This window comes from Schistocerca gregaria, chromosome 1 (genome assembly GCF_023897955.1).
Source record: "Schistocerca gregaria isolate iqSchGreg1 chromosome 1, iqSchGreg1.2, whole genome shotgun sequence".
NCBI lineage: Eukaryota > Metazoa > Arthropoda > Insecta > Orthoptera > Acrididae > Schistocerca > Schistocerca gregaria.
In genome coordinates this window covers 522689835-522714308 of record NC_064920.1, presented here as the reverse complement: position 1 = coordinate 522714308, position 24474 = coordinate 522689835, and the positions used below count along the sequence as shown (strand labels likewise).

General features: G+C 42.0%; 1 protein-coding gene across 1 annotated transcript in view; it reads right to left on the bottom strand.

Moving 5' to 3' along the window:
- The window catches only part of LOC126354967 (odorant receptor Or1-like), a 65966-nt gene extending 41896 nt beyond the window's left edge, over positions 1–24070 (bottom strand). The window contains exons 1-2 of the mRNA XM_050005053.1: positions 23816–24070; positions 9574–9723 (exon numbers count right to left, since the gene is read on the bottom strand). Coding sequence (XP_049861010.1) covers positions 9574–9723; positions 23816–24070 — 405 coding nt within the window. The remainder of the gene's footprint in view (positions 1–9573; positions 9724–23815) is intronic.
- Between the last annotated feature and the right edge of the window lie 404 nt (positions 24071–24474).

Below are 24474 nucleotides of genomic sequence, written 5' to 3'. Positions count from 1 at the left end.
GGTGGTGATCGCATTACGTTAGAACATTAGAACATAGTTCCCTAGCCTTACAACCGATACATGTAGCGTAACAGCTCCAGGAAACGTCGTCTAACAGTCAGATTACAGAGTCCGATCTGCTAAGAGATGTCTATGCCGATAGCGCGTTTACAAAATAAATTATGGAGAACAGGAACATGCTTTGGAATAAAATCAGCCTCCAAGTAGGCTTATAACTCAATAATGAATGCCATCGACCAGGTACTTCTACTGCCTAATCACTAGTTAGGACACTGTTCAACAGAGCACAATGTAACATTTTAACACAAATATAACCACTGACCGCTATGAAACGACACTGAATGTCAACACAGTCTTTCACACAATACTTCTGCGTGAAATTGCCGTGAATGCAGAAGACGTGAAGACAAGACTGACTCACTACCAAAACGGCATTAGCACATCCATACCTTATTGAAAACATATACACATGAAGAATAATTTAAACAAGGTGTTCAGTTCTAAGCTCCTGACTGTAGCAATTTATACTTCATTATTCAGCATAGAGGGACTGTTTCAAATGAGTTGGCGTCACATAATGAAATTAAACATATTGTTTCAAATGAACGCATAGTGTAATGAATCAAACAGTGCCTGTAGTCGCAATGCATGGTTCAGGCACTATCCACCGCAGCTAAAAACCCATATTAACTCAGTTTTGTCAGTCGATGCCGTGAAGATAATGACGTACCTATGACGCAGTGGTCTACACCTTCACTAGGTCTCGAACACTCGACTACTGCCTGACCACCCAGCCTACACTTTGCCACCATCGCAGCCCTACTCACCAGGTCCCAGCCACCTTCCCATGTTCCAGGGCTTGAAGTAAGCCCTCTCTAACCCTACAGTGCTGGGCCCTGAGGAAGCCAGCCGCAGCCGCGGGATTAGCCGAACGGTATTAGACGATGTAGTCATGGACTGTGTGGCTGGTTCCAGTGGAGGTTCGAGTCCTCCCTCGGCATGGGTGTGTGTGTGTGTTTTTCCTTAGGATAATTTAGGTCAAGTAGTGTGCAAGCTTAGGGACTGATGACCTTAACAGTTAAGTCCCATAAGATTTCACACACAGTTGAACATTTTATTGAAGGCAGCCATAGCCATCCACCCTCTGATGCAGAGCTTGGGCACTGGCTCTCCCTACCGTCGCTTGGTCAACTTCCGCAGGACAACAGTAGAGCCGCAGTCGTGTCTGCTATGGTCTCAGTCACACGAGGCATCCACAGGCCCTGATGCACCATCAGTAGCCACTCAGTACGTGCTACTGCTGGTAAGGACGGCAGTTGCGTCACAAGACGCTGTCGCGGGGTATTTTTTTGCACTTGCTAGGTTTCAGAGATCAAAATAAAAAGCAGTGATATCCAAGGGCTGCATCCTTCTGCTGCACTCACACCCATTTGAGGTAGAGGATCAATAGCCACTCAAGGCCATCCCGACACTCCATCAGAACTAACTACTGAAGATTCGTATGTATACGGGCAACATAGACTGTTCTTGATGTTAACACCACTTTGCTGGTAACATATTTTTCGGTAAATCAGCTGAAAGAAGGACAGGAAAAAACTATAGTCGGTACTTACTTACACTCCTGGAAATGGAAAAAAGAACACATTGACACCGGTATGTCAGACCCACCATACTTGCTCCGGACACTGCGAGAGGGCTGTACAAGCAATGATCACACGCACGGCACAGTGGACACACCAGGAACCGCGGTGTTGGCCGTCGAATGGCGCTAGCTGTGCAGCATTTGTGCACCGCCGCCGTCAGTGTCAGCCAGTTTGCCGTGGCATACGGAGCTCCATCGCAGTCTTTAACACTGGTAGCATGCCGCGACAGCGTGGACGTGAACCGTATGTGCAGTTGACGGACTTTGAGCGAGGGCATATAGTGGGCATGCGGGAGGCTGGGTGGACGTACCACCGAATTGCTCAACACGTGGGGCGTGAGGTCTCCACAGTACATCGATGTTGTCGCCAGTGGTCGGCGGATGGTGCACGTACCCGTCGACCTGGGACCGGACCGCAGTGACGCCCGGATGCACGCCAAGACCGTAGGATCCTACGCAGTGCCGTAGGGGACTGCACTCCCACTTCCCAGCAAATTAGGGACACTGTTGCTCCTGGGGTATCGGCGAGGACCATTCGCAACCGTCTCCATGAAGCTGGGCTACGGTCCTGCACACCGTTAGGCCGTCTTCCGCTCACGCCCCAACATCGTGCAGCCCGCGTCCAGTGGTGTCGCGACAGGCGTGAATGGAGGGACGAATGGAGACGTGTCGTCTTCAGCGATGAGAGTCGCTTCTGCCTTGGTGCCAATGATGGTCGTATGCGTGTTTGGCGCCGTGCAGGTGAGCGCCACAATCAGGACTGCATACGACCGAGGCACACAGGGCCAACACCCGGCATCATGGTGTGGGGAGCGATCTCCTACACTGGCCGTACACCTCTGGTGATCGTCGAGGGGACTGAATAGTGCACGGTACATCCAAACCGTCATCGAACCCATCGTTCTACCATTCCTAGACCGGCAAGGGAACTTGCTGTTCCAACAGGACAATGCACGTCCGCATGTATCCCGTGCCACCCAACGTGCTCTAGAAGGTGTACGTCAACTACCCTGGCCAGCAAGATCTCCGGATCTGTCCCCCATTGAGCATGTTTGGGACTGGATGAAGCGTCGTCTAACGCGGTCTGCACGTCCAGCACGAACGCTGGTCCAACTGAGGCGCCAGGTGGAAATGGCATGGCAAGCCGTTCCATAGGACTACATCCAGCATCTCTACGATCGTCTCCATGGGAGAATAGCAGCCTGCATTGCTGCGAAAGGTGGATATACTCTGTACTAGTGCCGACATTGTGCATGCTCTGTTGCCTGTGTCTATGTGCCTGTGGTTCTGTCAGTGTGATCATGTGATGTATCTGACCCCAGGAATGTGTCAATAAAGTTTCCTTTTCCTGGGACAATGAATTCACGGTGTTCTTATTTCAATTTCCGGGAGTGTACATTGTTGAGCAGACCCCTGTTGTCTGTACATTGGCCATACATCCAAAGCTTCATAAGTTAGTTCTGCCACCAAATGTTCTCTACCAGAGAATTAAAGGAAAATGCAAGAAGGTGCTGTTGTGAGCCACGTAAGAGAGTACTAAGAAGGAGAGAGAATTAGTGGAAAACTTTATAGACCACGTTAAGAACATTAATATTACCACGTATGACCTGACTAAGGAAGAAAGCTCCAATAAGGCCATATTACAGGCAACCTAGTAGACAGTACTTGATTTATTTTTGCGAAAACTACATCTCATATGTCACTTAGGCACACATGGATTCCTGAAGCAGCATCCTCTGCGACAGCATTAACAGAAGTTGATGTTGTCACTAGACCCCTGGGAACTGAAATTAATATTCAATACAGGTATTATTTGTTGTAAATGTCTTCATCCAAGTCATATTAAGTATCACTGTAATAAACAACAATGTCAAACAAGTAAGCAGTTTTGGGCACCCTGAACAAAATTGTGTGAACAAGCGTTCGTAGGAACTGGAGAGTTGGTCACAATGTAGACGTTTTACCGCTCCATCAAATGAGGGAGGGAGCGATAAGGCCACTGCACAACACTCTCAGTAAGAGCAAGTGTAGGACATCCCTGCGGAATCAGTGACAGACTTCTTTCTCACCAGCTCTATGAGAGGAAAATTGTGCAATCTTATAGATATGGGGTCACAAGTATCGGTGTCAGGTAGGAGCGTACTTGGTAATGTAAGACTGAATCTATCATGTTTGGGGTTAAACAGGGTAAGTGAGGGAGATTTTAATTCACTCAGTTTTGGATTCTAGATGGGGGGGGGGGGGGAGTAGAAGTAATCCCTACAGTCATCAATAGCTATGAAGACATTTTTGGTTTAGATTTCTTGATTGAACATCAAAAGTTGACTCAGAATGTTGTATAGTAAGCAGTCTATTGACATCAACTTACTGGATGTGATACCAAAACATATGTGTAAAGTGATCTGATCAGATGTAGTAACAGATTTTCTCGTTAATTCTTCGTCTGTCGTTGAGTTCTTGACAGGTAACAAGTAGTGGATCAAGCATAATGTTTTACACGACATAGTTTGCCCTGTGTACAAGAAGTCAGTAGAAGCCGTGTTGTGCCCTCCAATCTAGATAACTGTAATTCCGAACAAGTAACATTACCACATGGTGTCCTGACAGTCAGCTTAGAATTACTGAATGAGGATGAATTGAGCAGAGATTTAAAAACGGTCTACATGACACCAGGACAGTCTGTCAGTTTAGCTGTGCTGAAGGGAAAGTAACACATTTACAGTGATGGGCTGAGGAGAACATGGGGAGTTTGTTAGAAGAAAAAACTGAGTTATTTACTCCTCCTAGACCATTGCCTGTCACGTCACTAACTCAACATATTGTAAAATGTAAACTTTCATGGCCAAAGATGTCACAGTTAGTAAAATGTTCCCGGCCATTATGCTGTGGTCGAATGAATTTCACATTGAAATCCAGTCTTTCGTCCCGACCTGTGGATGATATTTTGAAAGGATTCATAGCGTCTTTGAATGCTAGATTCATATCCTGGCTCGCTAGCTAGCCAGGCGTGCATCGGACATTCACAAAAGCTACAATACCTCTTGAAAATACCTCTGAAAATGGAAACGAAACGTTGTGTTTTAAGGTGCAATCCATTCAACCAAGGCATAATATACCAGAACATTTTAATAACTGTTACTGAACATAGTTTTCCCACTGAAAATGAACCGCCTGAGTATAAGGAACCTTACCTAGTTCCAAAACATTTACAGCCTGTAATGGAAGATCACGTAAATCGATAACTTCGTGATGGGATCATAGAAGAGAGCTACTGCTGTAACTGTACCAATGAAATCTTGAGGTGGCAGTAAAATATATAGGCTTCATAGCGAGTACCAGTATTTGAACTAATGCACAGTCACCTAATAAAACAGAGAGCTTAGATAATCTAGGCCAATGTTATAAATTTATAACAATAGATCTATGAAATGGTAATCATCAGTTAGGAGTAGAATTGAAAGATCGACTGAAATGGAAAGAAAATTCACTGAAGTCGTAAAATGTGTCACACAGTTGTTAAAGAAGGGAGTGAAAATTCCACTGTCTCCAGGTTCTAAAACAGCATTTGTAGGATTAAAAGATTTTTATTGACTCATTTATGGGTTCCTAGTGAAAAATCATACATTGTATTACCTAAATGAAGTAATGAATCAAACAGTGTCTGTAGCTGCAGCACCTTTCATGCACTGATCACCAATGTCTACCACTAATGCCAACAGAGCACCCTCAATATCAAGCTGCCTCTGCTCTCCGACGTACTTTCGCAAGGCAATGACCAAGTCCTTGGACACTGATCACCCATCAAGAAGCTCCCATGTCAAGGAAGAATTTGGCAGCGCTCCCTCTTCCACATAATTAGCTTCTTAACAGCAGTATTTATACCTCCCCTCCCCCCTTGCATGCTATTATAACAATACAGAACTTTCCCATTCTTCTTAATTACGTAACATTAGCGACAACTGTGGAAAAATTAAGTCAGTTAATGCAAACTTTTGCAATCTACGATGGACATACATATTTTGTAATAATTATTTGAACGTAACACTGATGAACAAACAACTTTTAAGTATTTTCGTTGTTTTCATTTCCTTGGAATTCTTCATTATAATGAAGAATACTTTTGTAAAGCGACTTTTCTAAATTTGCCAATATACCTTTTAAAGGAATCAGCATTAACGTAATTCACAACATCATCAACCATTTCCCAATCTTTGTTGATCGCTAGATAAAGCTTCACAATTGCAATTTAAAATGCACATTCATTAGTGGACTCACTGCGCACAGAGTTCACCTGTAATTAGTTTGTCGCCCGTAAATGATACGAGCGTAGCTGCAGCAGTTTCCAGAAAGCAGTTCCTCGAGCGTTATTCGTTGCCGCAAGTAAGACAGAAGAGAAAAAGAAAAAATTACATTTCAGATTTCTAAGGACTTCCTTTTTGCGAACAGAAATCAGTTAAGGTCTTGTCAAATTACATATCTCAGCCGTAAAGTAATATGAAGTAGAATGTAACGATTTTTGAAAGGAACTTGGGTAGAATCCGGTTTCCTTTATAAGGCGATTCAGTACACATTCTTGGAAATCACGCAGTCAGATTAACTACTGGTTGTATTCACTGTTTGCAATAGACTCAATTGCTCAAAAAACCTTTCAAACAACCCAAGCAGATAAACTGCCAATGCAAAATCAAAAAATAGAAACTATCAGAAACTGCAAAAAGGAGGGAATTTAAGGAGATGGGACCTGGATAAACTGAAAGAACCAGAGGTTGTACAGAGTTTCAGGGAAAGCATAAGGGAACAATTGACAGGAATGGGAGAAAGAAATACAGTAGAAGAAGAATGGGTAGCTTTGAGGGATGAAGTAGTGAAGGCAGCAGAGGATCAAGTAGGTAAAAAATGGAGGTCTAGTAGAAATCCTTTGGTAACAGAAGAAATATTGAATTTCATTGATGAAAAGAGAAAATATAAAAAAGCAATAAATGAAGCAGGCAAAAAGGAATACAAGCGTCTCAAAAATGAGATCGACAGGAAATGCAAAATGGGTAAGCAAGGATGGCTAGAGGGCAAATGTAAGGATGTAGAGGCTTGTCTCACTAGGGGTAAGATAGATACTGCCTACAGGAAAATTAAAGAGACCTTTGGAGATAAGAGAACCACTTGTATGAACATCAAGAGCTCAGATGGAAACCCAGTTCTAAGCAAAGAAGGGAAAGCAGAAAGGTGGAAGGAGTATATAGGGGTTCTATACAAGGGCGATGTACTTGAGGACAATATTATGGAAATGGAAGAGGATGTAGATGAAGATGAAATGGGAGATACGATACTGCGTGAAGAGTTTGACAGAGCACTGGAAGACCGGAGTCGAAACAAGGCCCCCGGAGTAGACAACATTCCATTGGAACTACTGACGGCCATTGGAGTGCCAGTCCTGACAAAACTCTACCATCTGGTGAGCAAGATGTATGAAACAGGCGAAATAGGCTCAGACTTCAAGAAGAATATAATAATTCCAATCCCAAAGAAAGCAGGTGTTGACAGATGTGAAAACTACCGAACAATCAGTTTAATAAGTCACAGCTGCAAAATACTAACACGAATTCTTTACAGACGAATAGAAAAATTAGTAGAAGCCGACCTCGGGGAAGATCAGTTTGGATTCCGTAGAAATACTGGAACACGTGAGGCAATACTGACCTTACGACTTATCTTAGAAGAAAGATTAAGAAAAGGCAAACCTACGTTCCCAGCATTTGTAGACTTAGAGAAAGTTTTAGACAATGTTGACTGGAATACTCTCTTTCAAATTCTGAGGGTGGCAGGGGTAGAAAACAGGGAGCGAAAGGCTATTTACAATTTGTACAGAAACCAGATGGCAGTTATAAGAGTCGAGGGACATGAAAGAGGAGCAGTGGTTGGGAAGGGAGTAAGACAGGGTTGTAGCCTTTCCCCGATGTTATTCAATCTGTATATTCAGCAAGCAGTAAAGGAAACAAAAGAAAAATTCGGAGTAGGTATTAAAATCCATGGAGAAGAAATTAAAACTTTGAGGTTCGCCGATGACATTGTAATTCTGTCAGAGACAGCAAAGGACTTGGAAGAGCAGTTGAACGGAATGGACAGTGTCTTGAGAGGAGCATTTAAGATGAACATCAACAAAAGCAAAACGAGGATAATGGAATGTAGTCGAATTAAGTCGGATTATGCTGAGGGAATTAGATTAGGAAATGAGACACTTAAAGTAGTAAAGGAGTTTTGCTATTTGGGGAGCAAAATAACTGATGATGGTCGAAGTAGAGAGGATATAAAATGTAGACTGGCAATGGCAAGGAAAGCGTTTCTGAAGAAGAGAAATTTGTTAACATCGAGTATAGATTTAAGTATCAGGAAGTCTTTTCTGAAAGTATTTGTATGGAGTGTAGCCATGTATAAAAGTGATACATGGCTCAAAGCACTATGGGACTTAACACCTGAGGTCATCAGTCTCCTAGACTTAGAACTACTTGAACCTAACTAACCTAAGGACATCACAGACATCCATGCCCGACGCAGGATTCGAACCTGCGACCGTAGCAGCAGCGCGGTTCTGCACTGAAGGGACTAGAACCGCTTGGCCACAGCACCCAGCTCAGCAGTTTGGTCCCATAGGAACTTCTCTCTCTCCCATAGGACTTGTCTTCATGACAGTTTCTGAAAAGCTGATCAATCCGCTCATCTGCATCTTACATTGTCGTAACTGGACTGGGACTTCCCGACATTCTGAAACGTCCCCTTAGAAAAATTAGTGAATTACTGTGCTGATAAACCTCTTACATTATTTGATTTTCAAACAGCTGAGCAAAACTGAACGTACTCAAAAGAATGGCCCTGGCTAACATTAACCTATACCTTTCACAAATCATTTACCTCACAAAAAACTTCGTTACTCGAACTACTGCAATACAGCGAGTGCCACTACTGCCAGCTAAATACAAGATTCAAACTACTGAAGGCACTAACTACTGATAGGCATAGTTAGCAAATGAAAGATTTTGATAGAGAACAAACAATGTATTTACCTTAATAGTGTTCAAAAGTCGTAATATACATAGCAGTTCATGACATCCATTCTTACAAATGTACTGTTTCTGATGAACACAAGTCCAGATCGTCCGCTCTCAAAATTCCGCCATCTCTCTCCCCACATCCACCACTGCTGGCGGCTCACCTCCAACTGCGCAACACTACGTGCTGTTAACAGCCAACTGCCCAACACTACAATAGCAAATATTGCAACAATGCCGACCAGCCTCAGACTGCACACAGCACAGTCAGTGATTTTCATACAGAGCGCTACGTGGCGTTACCAATAAAAAAAAAACTAAACAGCCTACTTACAAGTCTTATTCAAAGTTAATGAAAAGCGACTTGCTACTTCTATTACTCTTAGTCGATGATCTGACACGCTCTCATTTTCGAAAAATTTTTGTTGCGTGGTACTCCAAGTAATAAGCTTGCTTCTATAACAGATATCGAGTTAAACGTACATCATACGTTTGACCTCTGTCAAATTCTTGGTTAGTCTTCCATTTTGCTCGATGTGTCTAACACCTGTTGTAAAAGACAGTTCAAAACATATTTCATAAAACACCATCTTACATGCGAAACCCTCAGTAGACAACAGTCATGATTTATGGGTCATTCGAACAGTTCGCTAAACACTCTTATTCTCAAACTCTTTATACTGAAAAACAAAAGCGAGCGACATAAGTGTGACATGAATATCTTAATTAGGGTACACAGTATTACTACCAGATCAACTATATTACCTTTAGTATTGTATGTGCTTGTCTGGATACTTTGAAATTTTAAAAATTGGTGTTAGACAAAGAGGAAACACTATACGTAAAGAGTAACAGCTTGTGTGAGGCTGCAGATGCATTTGTTGTTCTAACCTGACAGTAGTAGTAAATGTTGTTTGAAAGTGTCTGGTACCGGCGTCGCATCAGTTCGTTATCGTCTCCATTGCAGAACTGTAGCCTGGTGTCCTCCAGCAGCCTCAGTGTCTGCCGCAGTGTGCCGCCTTGTGCCATGAAGAGCACCGCCTACGAGCAGAGAACACGCGCGGAGGTGAGGACACTCCTGCAACAGCAACACCACTACCTCTGATTGTAACACACAGCAACAGGGTTAAATCACTTTGAAAGTGGGCGGGCGTGAGAAGTGGGTGCGTATATTTTCACCATTCTACACAAGAGGCCGTTTGGAAAGTGTGACCCGGTCTCCATTCTCCTCAAGGTCCCAAGAAGAATACGTTCGTTCTACTGTTATTCTAATAGATGACTACAAAGCACATCTGTTTCTGATAATACTTCCTGACGTACAAGAATAGTCGGTCAGCCTCTAAACGTATTGAGTTTATTCATTACTGTCAGTTAAGAAAATGGGGACGTACATCACACTTTTTACTGTCAGTCAAACTAATCCTCCGTTATGTGGGACAGGAGGACCCAGATAACGACAAGGTCGTTGAATGCCTCGTCGTCCAACGTATCTGTAGGAAATGACTGATTTAACTGAACTACACTCCTGGAAATTGAAATAAGAACACCGTGAATTCATTGTCCCAGGAAGGGGAAACTTTATTGACACATTCCTGGGGTCAGATACATCACATGATCACACTGACAGAACCACAGGCACATAGACACAGGCAACAGAGCATGCACAATGTCGGCACTAGTACAGTGTATATCCACCTTTCGCAGCAATACAGGCTGCTATTCTCCCATGGAGACGATCGTAGAGATGCTGGATGTAGTCCTGTGGAACGGCTTGCCATGCCATTTCCACCTGGCGCCTCAGTTGGACCAGCGTTCGTGCTGGACGTGCAGACCGCGTGAGACGACGCTTCATCCAGTCCCAAACATGCTCAATGGGGGACAGATCCGGAGATCTTGCTGGCCAGGGTAGTTGACTTACACCTTCTAGAGCACGTTGGGTGGCACGGGATACATGCGGACGTGCATTGTCCTGTTGGAACAGCAAGTTCCCTTGCCGGTCTAGGAATGGTAGAACGATGGGTTCGATGACGGTTTGGATGTACCGTGCACTATTCAGTGTCCCCTCGACGATCACCAGAGGTGTACGGCCAGTGTAGGAGATTGCTTCCCACACCACAATGACGGGTGTTGGCCCTGTGTGCCTCAGTCGTATGCAGTCCTGATTGTGGCGCTCACCTGCACGGCGCCAAACACGCATACGACCATCATTGGCACCAAGGCAGAAGCGGTTCTCATCGCTGAAGACGACACGTCTCTATTCGTCCCTCCATTCGCCTGTCGCGACACTACTGGAGGCGGGCTGCACGATGTTGGGGCGTGAACGGAAGACGGCCTAACGGTGTGCGGGACCGTAGCCCAGCTTCATGGAGACGGTTGCGAATGGTCCTCGCCGATACCCCAGGAGCAACAGTGTCCCTAATTTGCTGGGAAGTGGCGGTGCGGTCCCCTACGGCACTGCGTAGGATCCTACGGTCTTGGCGTGCATCCGTGCGTCGCTGCGGTCCGGTCCCAGGTCGACGGGCACGCGCAGCTTCCGCCGACCACTGGCGACAACATCGATGTACTGTGGAGACCTCACGCCCCACGTGTTGAGCAATTCGGTGGTACGTCCACCCGGCCTCCCGCATGCCCACTATATGCCCTCGCTCAAAGTCCGTCAACTGCACATACGGTTCACGTCCACGCTGTCGCGGCATGCTACCAGTGTTAAAGACTGCGATGGAGCTCCGTATGCCACGGCAAACTGGCTGACACTGACGGCGGCGGCGCACAAATGCTGCGCAGCTAGCGCCATTCGTCGGCCAACACCGCGGTTCCTGGTGTGTCCGCTGTGCTGTGCGTGTGATCATTGCTTGTACAGCCCTCTCGTAGTGTCCGGAGCAAGTATGGTGGGTCTGACACACCGGTGTCAATGTGTTCTTTTTTCCATTTCCAGGAGTGTATGTGTATAATGAAAAACGTGCAAGAGAATTGGCGGTAAGCTATACATGTAAGTTTGCCTAGCATGACCCGGAATAGCCGAACTCACAAAGTAAATCCAGTTAAATTACATGAATTTCATTCACAAGTTGCCGGGAGTGACATTACAGCATTATTCACAGGAAGCTGAGACACAAATGAAGCACACTAGAGCTTTATCTAAAAAGCCACGCCTCATTGAAAGGCCTGCCTAATACCACGAACGTCGATCGACAATAAACTTTAATAAAGACTGAGAAATTTCACACATAAATTGTCGGGAATAATATTAGATCAGTACCTAATCTATTTAAGTGAAGTAGAAAGCACCTTGGGGAAGTATGTGACAACATGAGCTACGTGAAACACTGTCTGGTACCACGTGCATGCAACTACGAAATGTTTATTTAATTATAAAAACCACATTCGAAAACTATGGGAAAGGCAGAAGGAACGATATTTAAGCATATATATATATATATATATATATATATATATATATATATATATATATATATATATATATATATATATATATGCTTAAATATATATATATATATATATATATATATAAAAGACGAAGAAGCACGTGGGTGTTTATACGACATCATGATCTATACGAAACACTCAGTGGCACCATGTACAAGGAATCATAAAGAGAAGTTACCCTAACTATAAAAATTACATTTGATATATCAGAAAAACTGGAGAAACATTATTTAACCAATATGTCAAAGAACAATCATTGTAAGAATCTGTTTTATTGCACAAAACTTAACAAAGACCCTTCTAGCCACACATTTTAGAAATCGCAAAGAGGCGTGGAAGTATTTAATGAATTAAAAATCACGAAACTTCGGAAACAACGTAAAACGCTGTTCAAACATATTTAATAAGAAAAGACTGCAAAATCATCACTTACACCCTAACTAACCTCAATGTTCCAACAGCATCTAACCCCTGCAGTCACTCTCAGTGCAGCAGAAAAAATTTAACCGGCTGGTCTTGCTTTGACCATCCGCGAGGACAGAGTACCAGTTTTTTCCTTGTGACGCATCTCTCCCAAACACGCATCATGCCAAAACCCAACGGAGACCGCAGAACACGTGACCCAACGCCAGGTTCTGCAACTAAACCTGCTTGAACTCTCTGGCCAGCGATCTCCATGTCTGTTCACGAAGGCGAAGATATGGATAGTGTACGCCCTTTGCCAAACTGACGGGCTTATGAAAGTTGCAAGTAGATTGCTATAGCTTCTGTTACTATTAAAAGCAGGAAAATAGCAGATAAGAGTACCATTATTTCTCATATTTTATTCTTTTAAATCGAAGGGAGATTTACTCTGTTTCTAGTCTTATTAAAAGGGTTGGTCCAGTATTTGGCTACGTGTTTTATAAGCCGAAATTCCTTAAAAACGAGCAGGTATGCCTCACTAACTATAATGAGCAATCAAATCAAAGAGAAACAGATGGAGAAAAGTAAGTAAGCTGTTTGTTACTTCAAAATTAATCACATAAATATTAATATATTTATTCCACTTTAATACAAGATGGTCAATGCTTTCGTGGAAAAACATTTGCGGTTGAGAATCTAGGCGTTCATTTCTTCGTCCGAAACAAATGTGGACTCGCCCACATGTTGCCGAGGTTGATGTAGAAGTTTCACTGGGAAGCCCATCTAGATCCTCCATACCTCCACACAGTCCCGATCTCTCCCCATGCTGTTTCCGTATTTTTGATGCCCTCATTACTCGGCTATCTATTTGCTTTGGACGAAGAGATGCGTGCCTGGGTACATCCATGGTTCAGTAGGCAACCATATATACTTCTCGGTGAAGGCACTGACCGTCTTGTCTCGCAGTGGGACATATGTATTAACACCTATGGCTATTACCTTTGAAATAACAGTTTACTTACTTTTTTCCCACATGTCTCGTTTTCATTTGACTGCCTCTTAAATTATACACGAGGACGGCCAATCGTTTCCGTCGTCTTATTTAGGCTTTGCAAAAGGAAGGAGAAGTATGGGAAAACGGGTGACCCGTATAAAAATCACAATTAACATTCACGCAACTACTCGTGCATGTTCTGTTGGCACAGGATATAAAAACAATATAGCAAAGCCACTTCAGAATACAACAGTCATAAGTAAGATACAACCAATTACATGTGCAGAGCAGCGGTAATTCGTGTGGGGAACACAATCACGATATTTAGTGGAAAATAAGCACAAGAGCATTCACATACACTCCATACAAATCCTTCACAATGTACATAGATAACAAGAGCAATCAAAGTGTACAATAAGATGACAGATCTACTCAAAACATTAGTGAAGGGTTGACATATATACTGTTGTTTGCGTGCCACTGACATTTCTTAACATTTACCTCATGTACATATGTCAGTTAAAACTAAGTGTTTGCTTCCACATACCATAAAAGCAGTTTTCTGCGTAAAACAACGTGTAAATATCAAATAATGTCCTTTATCTAAACCTAATTATGAAATTTCAGCTGTTGTTGTGTCCACAACATAATGGTAGGACTGCCCTCCTAACGAGGCACTGCGTGAAAAAATTGCTAATACATTCTTGAAACCGTCTGTTAAGCATCAAAACCTTATTTCTGTAAAAAAAAAAAAAAAGTAATCAAAACATATGTATCAGAAGAGAAAACATAATGATGGAAAACGTAATGATGGAAGCATCATTACACTAAATATCAAAACAGTGACATGGTTACAGGTCAAAAATTATGCCTGTATGCAACTTTTTCATCTTAAGAAATATGAAAGCATGTATGAAGGAAGAACGTATATTGCAAAACCGATTTTGAAAACTTTCGCAATGCATCGCTTTTTTTTCTTTGCGGTGTCACACAATCAACTTGATCGGTTGTCTACGTCCTAAGTCTGTCCGCTCTCTAGACAGTTACACTCCCACAAAGAGTAGACCTATTCCTTGCTGTATTTTTAGCAAAAGTTTAATCACACGAAATTGCTGATTTAGAACCATAGATGTTAGTGTTCATTGGTGGCACAATCACACAAAATGGACGAAGTTTTGAGTCTCGGTTACAAGGTCATTCAAGGGTTCGTTGTTTCAGAGCACAAATGGGATTTTGCAGTCTATAGCATGAATTGAACAAGCTGATCATGGTCGGTCTCTGCAACTACTCTGTGGAGAACCAAGTGTCTCGACGGTCATTTGGAGGTAACACTGTCGCAACATTGCTCATCTGTTGTTCAGGTGCGTCACACTAGTATTGCAGTAAAAGCGATATAGTTTAATGGACCTCTTACGTAACCTCGTGCTGTTCACACCGGATTTTGGAGAATATTTGTCCACTGCTTAGACACCGTGGGTAATCCTTTTGCGCCTTGCCTTAGCAAGCAATCTAGTTTTCTAGGGCAGTTTACATGACAGGAGAAGACTCCAGTCCCGGAACAAGCTTTTGTCCCTTCGGATTTTGTGGCGACGACAGGCGAAGAATGTCCGGCTGCTCGGGACCAGAGCGACTGTGTGGGGCCCTAATTATGTCTGCAACTTCTTCCGACAGAAAAGGAATTCCCATGCAACCTATCACGTGCCCCTCTTCTCAAAGGGATTGCAGACGTGCATGGCCTCCTGAGTCTGGAAGGTCAATGCTGGCACCACGCGAGGATGTCCTGTTAGGTTACTGTCCTTGTCCAGCACACCAGTTCATGCCATGAACGGTCATCCGTAGCTTGATCGCTTCCCCATGGCATTTCCCTGTTGGTTGACTCATCTGCCACCCGTGTTCATGTGACTTGGCACCTCCATGCAAAACTCCATATATTCGTACATACACATGTATGTTCAGACATAATGTCAAAATAACTACAGGATTAGTACAGTATCTATTCATAATAGGAGAACACAAATCTTTCCCATTTTGAAAGAAGTGAGAAAAGAGTTAACACGTGACAATCCTTAAAATATATTTCAACGTAACAGAGTTGACCCATTGATGTTGATGTTATTCTTTTCTTTTATGATCATAATTATTTGCAGCTACAACAAGTGTCAAAACTAAATTAGAATGTATGATATGTTGAGTTATAAAAATTGCCCCATTCCACATAAAGTATAAGAGGCATAAAAGAAAGGAAAGGAACAGAAACACTGTGACAGTGGTTCAATTGCTAATCGTACCACCGATCGATATTTTCTGTTTTGTTCCTAACACCATATTCAACACCAAATAAACTATTCAACATGCAGTTCTATTTTCTTATTTTCGGCTGCTATCGCTTTTAGTGACCAATACCCTGAGTGCAACGAGAAATCTTGGTCTATCTAAGGGAAGTCCCACTACGTTTCTTCCTTCCCAGGTGGAAAACCGTGACCTTCTGCAGTTATACATGGCAACCAAAACACGTTCAAATTCCATGGTCTCATCTCATCACAATACGTAAAAAAGGAAATTTATAACACATCATAGCTTCATATGGTTCATTGTCTTTCAACATAATTTTGTGGCGTGATGCATCCCGTGATGATTCATTCCGTAACGTAGCCTACATCACATTTAAATAATTCCACCAGGTCCTAAGAGTGAAAGGTCGCCAGTCCCCTTCATCATTTTCCTTGATCCCCAGTTGCACAGAGATGAAACCTGTCAGAAATTACCATCAACCCTCCTTCATATAACCATCTCCTGAGTCCTGTTACAGAGAATTTTTTATTATTACAAAGTGATTATTGTAAAAGGAACCAGTTGGAACCCATATAGATAAAATATTGTCCGTAAAGCCGAGTATCACTTCACCTCATCCAATTTAATACAACAAGTCATGCTCACAATATCCCTTCTCGTCTTTTAAGATCTATTTACTTGCTCCATTCTCATTCCTTCCAGTGTTACAGCTCATAATTTCCTTATGGTTCCTTTTCTCGATCTATAAAATTTATTTCCTTTCTAATTTACAACGTTGTTCCTTCTTTGTTTATCTCTCGTAGGCTTGCAAACATGTTTAATTGTTGAACTAATCATAGCTAAACATGCGATATGTTTTTTATGGCCTCATAGCTGGAAGAATTTATCTTTTTTCAAACAGTACTCAATTTCCTTGTTGATCCATCATTAACTTTTACTTACACAATACTTTATCTTACGCTACAAACGTCACTGCTCGTTCGAGTTTTCAAAACAAAACTCCAGGAGCTTTCTTGAGAGGGACGCATAGAAACAAATCCCATAAATCTCTACTCTTTCACGTCAAGAGCCATAGACCTGGATGAACTAAGACACCAAGTGTTCCTCTAATGCTGACCACATAAACATATGCAACGCAGAAACAAATATAAAAACATCCATTACTTCATTGTCGCCTGACAAGAAAAAACACAATAAGACATTTATACACTCATTCTGCACACTAAAAGCGAAATCAAGTTCTCGCTACAACCAACTCGGACAAAAACATCTTTCCAGTCAGTTCCTACAGCCGTTCCCAGGACTTCAGGTTTTTATTGAAACCAAAACATTTAATAAAATTCGTTTGTCCAAAAATTTAAACATTTGTCAAGGATCACAGTCCTCCCACACCCGTAAGTTACTCACTCGTCCGGCATCGTTAGTTCACTTACACATGCAATAAATTAACCAGGCGAAATAATGAAGCTTCACACTGCCAAGATATTACACAAGATATCACACCTAATCTTAAAGGAGAAGAGTCGACAAAGACTTGACAGCAGTGGCACGGTGCGTAAGGAAATCAAACAACAATATACGATACTTAACGAACTATTATGAATATGCCTAATAGAAATTTTCAGAATTACATAAAACTTTAATTACCATAGGAGATGAAGGCGTCTTAACTCTTCAATAGAATTTTATTCTATGAACGACCTCATATCTGATAGTTGATGAATGCCATAGGATTTTCCCGTCTTTATCATTTCGACTTCCGCCGCATTCACGTAGACGATTGTTCTTATTCTAGGAAGTCACGAGTAGACACAGAAACGTTTATGACATATTGCCTTCTGTTTTTTGGGCAAGCAATGAGATTTTATTAGCACGTTTTGACCGACCCAAAACTCATTAACTTTTTGCTCTCTGATCTGCACATTCTCTGCTTCCTTCGGCCGCTCATTTCATATAGCGGAGAGCTAAGGAAACCAGCTTTGAGCAAAGCTCATCTTGCAGGGAGATCAACTAACTCTTTTATTCTGTCCCCTGGTGACTTATTTTTGAAGACTGTGATAGGTGGCAAGGAAATTGAAATCTTCCATATCTCATTAATCGTATCCTGGAATCTTCCAAGAACACCAACTATGAAGCAGAGAAATACAAACGACACAACTTTCCAAGTACTTTTTGGGAATTCGGAAACGCTTCATGTAGTTCTTGCAGGGGATTTTGCGTAAGGAACAGCTGACATTGGGTTACAGGAACAGATGGTGAAGGGTCGTATTCGCTTCCGCAGAAGAACTGAAAATATCGGCCGAGTAGTTGAGCCAGTTTTGCATATACGGCGTGCAGCTAACAACCAGTCATGAGCCCAAACGAGGTTGCGTGATAAGCAAAGCCACGCCGAGTGTTGAGGATGCTTATACTACTGTCAATCGCCACACACGTGCTGCCGCCTTGAATTATTATGTGCATTTTAATATATGAAAAATTATTCTTTCTATAAAAATTTTAAAGCAAAGTTTTGGCACAGGGGAGCGACGTCCAGTTTATCTGTTTCCCACTAGGGGATTCAATTCACATATCTACTAGTGATTCAATTTGCGGATTACCTCTCTCTCTCTCTCAAGGAGCTCATGTTCCTAGGGGAAAAGCTCAGCACTATCAACAAGATGGGAAACCTGATGAGTAATGCTTTACTCCTGATGAGTAACGCTTCACTAATCACATTATTTTCTTAGTAATCACATTTTGCGTGATGACTCAGCATCGTGGTATGCTACAAAAGTGGAAAGACTCGTTAAGATGATACTCAACCGTCAGAGAGGACACTATCAACTTCACAATTGCCGTCTCTACACAAATGCAAGTACAACATTTACTAATACCAAAAACTTGTTCATAAATTTTGTTTATCAGTTACTTTCAGTCTCTAAGAATTCTACTCTTTTATTATGCAAATGAATGTCTGTGCTGAAAAACTTACATTTATATGAAGCTCATTTGTAATATTGGTTCATGTACACAAGTTACATGCTGGTTTCTCAGATAGTCAGTACAGTGAGCTGCTGACGATGCCTCGTCATCTGTGCTGAAGAATGCGCTTTAAAGTTCAGTTTGTAAAAGAAGATTCAGTCGTCTATTTAAACAAATTTAGAAGACACAAAAGCGAAATGTATGGCGGTTTGCACTCACTTAGGTATACTCGACACAACTTGTTGGGCCGGCGCTACAGTCTGGAGTCGCGCGACCGCTGCGGCCGCAGGTTCGAATCCTGCCTCGGGCGTAGATGTGTGTGATGTCCTTAGGTTAGTTAGGTTTAAGTAGTTCTAAGTTCTAGGGGACTGATGACCTCAGCAGTTAAGTCCCATAGTGCTCAGAGCCATTTGAACCATTTGAACAACTTGTTGGTACACAGTTCACCGTGTCCCAGACATCCCAAGGTGTTTTGTTCGAAGGGTGGAAGGTTTGGGCATCATGCTATTGAAAGTAGACAGTGCACTGGTTATCTCTCTGACATAAGAAGTAGGTGCTTTCTAAGTATATTCATTTTACAAGAATTAGTGGTTTAAGAATCCCACTCTCATATTACAAAAAGACCGTCTCTTTTCTAGTAACGGCTGAGGAAGACGTGGAGCAGTAGAAGAGAGTATTGAATAAGTATGTGCTAATGAGTAGGCATTACGGTATTCATGTGTAAGAATTAGGTATACTATCGAAGAGAGAGAGAGGAAGACATACTCTACGCCAACCTTATGGTATAGAAGTTTTAGCGCATGACGTTGACGTTCTAATAGTTAACCACCGCATTTCATACATAGGTTGCGCACCTCTAGTAACTTACTCTATGTATATTACGTAGCAGAGCACACTCAGGTCATTTCATGACTACTAATATAACATTTGAAAGTAGGCATGTATGAAGTCGTAAAAACTGTTTATAAAGAACAAAAGTGCATTATTATTTTGATCAATCCTAAAATGAAATGGTGTAGTAACAATAATATCGACCTAGTTAAACACTGCTAAGAAGCAGTTGTTCTCTCCATTGAATATGTAAATGAAACGTTTCATACAATAATCGTCTGAAAATGTAATGGCCCACTGAAAATGTGTACACGAGATTCTCATCATCACAGCTGAAAAATGACTGAATATCTGTGACACCATAAGAATGAATGATTTACAAAATGAATGGAAATATATTTATTGATAAACTTTTATTTCTCTCTGTTCTTATTTTTAGCATTACCACAATTTTTCACCCTGCAATATTATTTAAATATTATTTGTTTAACTGCAAAAAACTCTGCATGTATCACATTCAGTCCAGTTGGGCAGCTAGTGTTAATGTCTATAGGACTGCACATACATGCAAGTGACACACTCATCTGTTAATTCATCTATCCCATGTTAAAGTGAAATTGTGGCAGACTGCCTCCATATTCTCTGCTAAACTCTGACGTTATCCCAGGATGTCTACTTAAGCTAATCGTTTTAAATATTGTAAAACAAATTATTCTGGAAGGTGCCATAACGCTGCAGCAGGAAAACTATGGAATTTAGCTGTTCTAGTGAGAAGGGGGCGTTTCTGCAGATGCTTACAACTTGTTTCAGTGTGTTATATACAAAACTGTTTGTAAACAGCTAATTCAAATTTATAAAAAAAGTTTATTAAAGGCGCCATAATTTGTTTCTCCAAACAACTGTTATCATGTCTCATAAATATAAGACATTTCATGAAATTTCCATAGGTTACCGCAAATGTTTTGGAGTTGTGCACTAGTCTGCTATCCTTTCTTTAATTTCAGACGTAGCCTTCACAATGAAAAATATATAATAAGAAACTGCACAAGATACTGACTATCTCAGCTGTCTTAAACCTTATGTAGTTATAAAACGAGAATTACTTTAGTCCAACCATTTTTAGAGTCATTCAACTACCCACTTTCGCTTACTTCACAAAGCCATCTTCCGTAATAGAAAATATGTATATCATCATAAATAGCAACAAAAATTATAACAAACTGCCCCAGGTTGCAGTAAAATTGTAACACATTGCCTCATGTTACAGTGAAACGGTAAAAAATTAGGCTGTCTTAAATCGGTTGTAAAAGATAGGCTGCATGTTCCTGTGGTCTGAGTTACAACAGCTGAGTAAGTGTTTGGTAATACACCAGCAATTCCTGTTCCAGATTTTGACAAACCGTTTATTTATCAGACTAGCGCATCATTCTCACGGGTTGCAGCAGTATTGTTGTAGATGCATCAAATAGAGAGGAGTCTGTCCGCATATGCATCTGGGGGCTTGTCACCTCTTGAAAGGAAATATTCCATTTCTGAATTAGAAGTCTTAGCGCTCTCGTGGTAGATAAATTTCTTTTTTTTTAACATGATCTAGTTACTTCTGAGCAATACAGTGTAATATTTGAAATTAATTATAAAACAGACAAAAAAGCAGTAGCAAAATCCACAAGAAGTTTCTTTAGTGATCCAAGAAAAAGAGCGATGCATCTTTAGAAACACCGAATTTCCTATAGCCTTGGCTTTCTGCATACCTTCCTTGTATTGTCAATAGGAACCTGGAAGTCTCCTGTATGACTGCTTGTTCTGACATTTGCACGTATTTGCACGGAACATTCTTTATTGATTTGCGGGAAAATGCTCCTGTCAAAGCATAAAAAAGACGAATATGTTCTGCTTTAAAAGAGTCTGACAGAGAAGTGAGGAACCAGCTGTCTCAATACTCTTTTCTCCTTCCTCAACAAACGTTTTGGCGTTCGAACATAGTCGCTCTCTTTTAAGGCAGAACATTATGAATATTTTTACCCAGTCTCCTCTTGTAGTTAAAACTTCTTACTCAGCACCTCGCTGTCACTTCCACTGTTCATATATGTTGCTATCCCACTGCTTCCTTAACCTCCCATTGATTTACGATATACCGCGTAGACACTGTGTCCTCTCGAAGTCATGATGTCTCCTTCTCTTTCCCACTACCACTGTCTCCACCATACTTGGGCAGTTCAAATATTCTGGGGGACCCAAGATATTTTTCCTTGTTACCACGCGTTTAAAATTTCGGTCCAAAATGCGCTCTCCCCTTTACTTATGTGTTCGCCAGTCTGTTATGGTACATTCCCCTAGTCTTTACTCACCTGTATTTTGCATTTCCAATGTCTCCTCTCTCTTTTACTCCTACCGAGCGGGGTGGTGCAGTGGCTAGCACACTGGACTCGCATTTCGAATTATGATGGCTCAAACCCCCGTCCAGCCAGCCAAAATTAGGTTTTCCATTATTTTCCTAAATCGCTCCAGGCAATTTCTGGGATGGCTCCTTTCAAAGGGTACGTCCGATTTCCTTCCCCATTCTTGCCCCAATCCTAGCTTCTGCTCCGTCTCTAATGACGTTAAACCCTAGTTTGTTTCCTCCTTCCTATTGCTCCCACTGGTTCTACCTGCTACCATCGTGACCACCAGTATCGCCTCCCTCTTTGGATCCGACTGCTATGCCCTTCATCGGTCTCTCTTGCTCTCTCGCTGCCACTTTCTCTCTTCCACCATCAGTTTCACGTCTCCCCCTGGCATTGTTTCCCATCTCTTTCAACGTCACTATCTGCTACTCTCTTTCAGACAAAAACTTAAGAATACATTTCACATGCAAAAAGTTTTGGAGAGGCAGGTGGAATGAGAATTGAGGCAGTCGGTTCCCCACTTTTCTGTCAGTGTCATTTAAAAAAGATCATATTCGCCTTTTCTGCGCTCCGAGAGGAGCATTTCTCCACAGCTTCTCTTCTTTTTCCCGCTACATCAGCGTGTGCTGTTTACATAAAACGAATCCTATAGGTCAGTAAAGTTTTGACAGTTTATTTATATACATCGACACAATTACATACTTTGACACATGTCAACAACAAACAAGTTCACATAATGTAAGGTTAATACAAAATCGTTCAAGTTACATTTTTTCCTGTATACTTTGCTGAATGATCTCACTTCACTTAAAACATTCACCTTGTGATTTGTATCTTAAAAGAGTAAATACGTTGTTAGAAGTATTTTACTGAATTTGCATTCTTTCCAGTTTTACGTAATTTTGGGCAATTATTTTAAGTTCTCTTCAGGCGTGTTAAGACAGTACCACTCTCATTACAGTACCACTTTGGCGATATTTGTGTAGGCGTGAAGTAACCATTATATTCGTAAAGAGACAGCGCATCATACAATTTTATTGCTGAAAAAATGATGACTAAAAGTATAATTTGGTGACCTCAGGACCCTTGCAATGACCCATATTTTCACAGCATCAGAAAAACTACAGTTACGCCTCAGACCGCATATTAGTGGATATTTTACGTACATAAGTACAGTAATTTTTAACCTCTGCATCGCGGTAACGGACAATGGTACCGAAAAAAGTTTCTAAGTTCCCCGAGAAGGACATGATAAGAATTTCAAAGATCTGCCATGAATAGGAACTATAGAATTAGCCATTCCCTGAATTGCTGTTTTTCATACCTAAAAATCACGGTTTTCTGGGTCTTCACAGGAACAACCCATTAAAAATTGGTGCTTTTATAATTAGCCTTAAGATAAACCACATCTAATTCAAAAGAACTACGGATTTGCTCAGTTTGCCTGGGCTGCAGGAAGTACGTATTGTTCAAATTTTAGCACCGTACTGTAGTATAACTACGGTATGCTAATTCTTCCGATAGGTATATGACTGATCTAGACCAAGGGCTGTACAAAACACTTCACCCCTTATCTCTGTGATCAACTGAGCCCGAGATAAGAGCATCAAAAAATTCGGATTTTCGACGAGGCTTTTTAGAGTACATTGGTACTGTGTGCTGTCATGCAGGAATCGATTAAACAGTTCGACAAATATATCAATGGAAGACAAGTTTTCGTCTGCATATTATTTTCATTACACATCGAAAAGTCACCCAGCACATGCAGTATCTGTAAATAACATGAAGGCGTAAATGAAGAATAGATTGTCAAGATTACCCTGATGATAAATCCAGCGCCGACAGTAGCAACGAGGGTACACAGCGCGATCTGCTCGAGGTCTTCCGGAGGGTCCATGTACAGCTTGAGAGAGGCACACAGCACCAGGAACGTGATGCACGAGAGCGTCATACCGGCGAGCAGTCGGTTGAGAACGCGGGCGAGCCGGCCTCGCGGCTGCCAGAGACCCATCAGCCGGCGCAGGGTGGCGCCGGGACCCAGCAGCGAGCCGCTGTCCGCCGGATGGGGTTCCATGGTGGCTCGTACTTTAAGAGGGGCAGTCTTCAAACCCACTCTGAGCTAGCGGCAAGCAGTGACAGTCTCAAAGAAAACACCTACTTGTATTTCACAATCTCTTGGTCAACTGATATGTTAGCCTACAAAGTTGTAGTATACCAAAGCCCCGTTTGCTGACCAGACAATGTGGTTTCACAGATGTAGCCTCCTTGTTGTGCTTGTGTTGCTAATACACAATGATGAGCCAAAACATTATCGCCACTGCAGCTGAACGCAGCGTGCTCACATGACTCAATAAGGAAAGTGCATAAGCCAGGCAGACCATGGGAAATCATTCTAGCAACGATACTAGCCGCAAATAGGAAAATCCACTGACGTAAGCGATGCCGACAAGGGCAACCTAAACGGAGGTACTGAAGGCA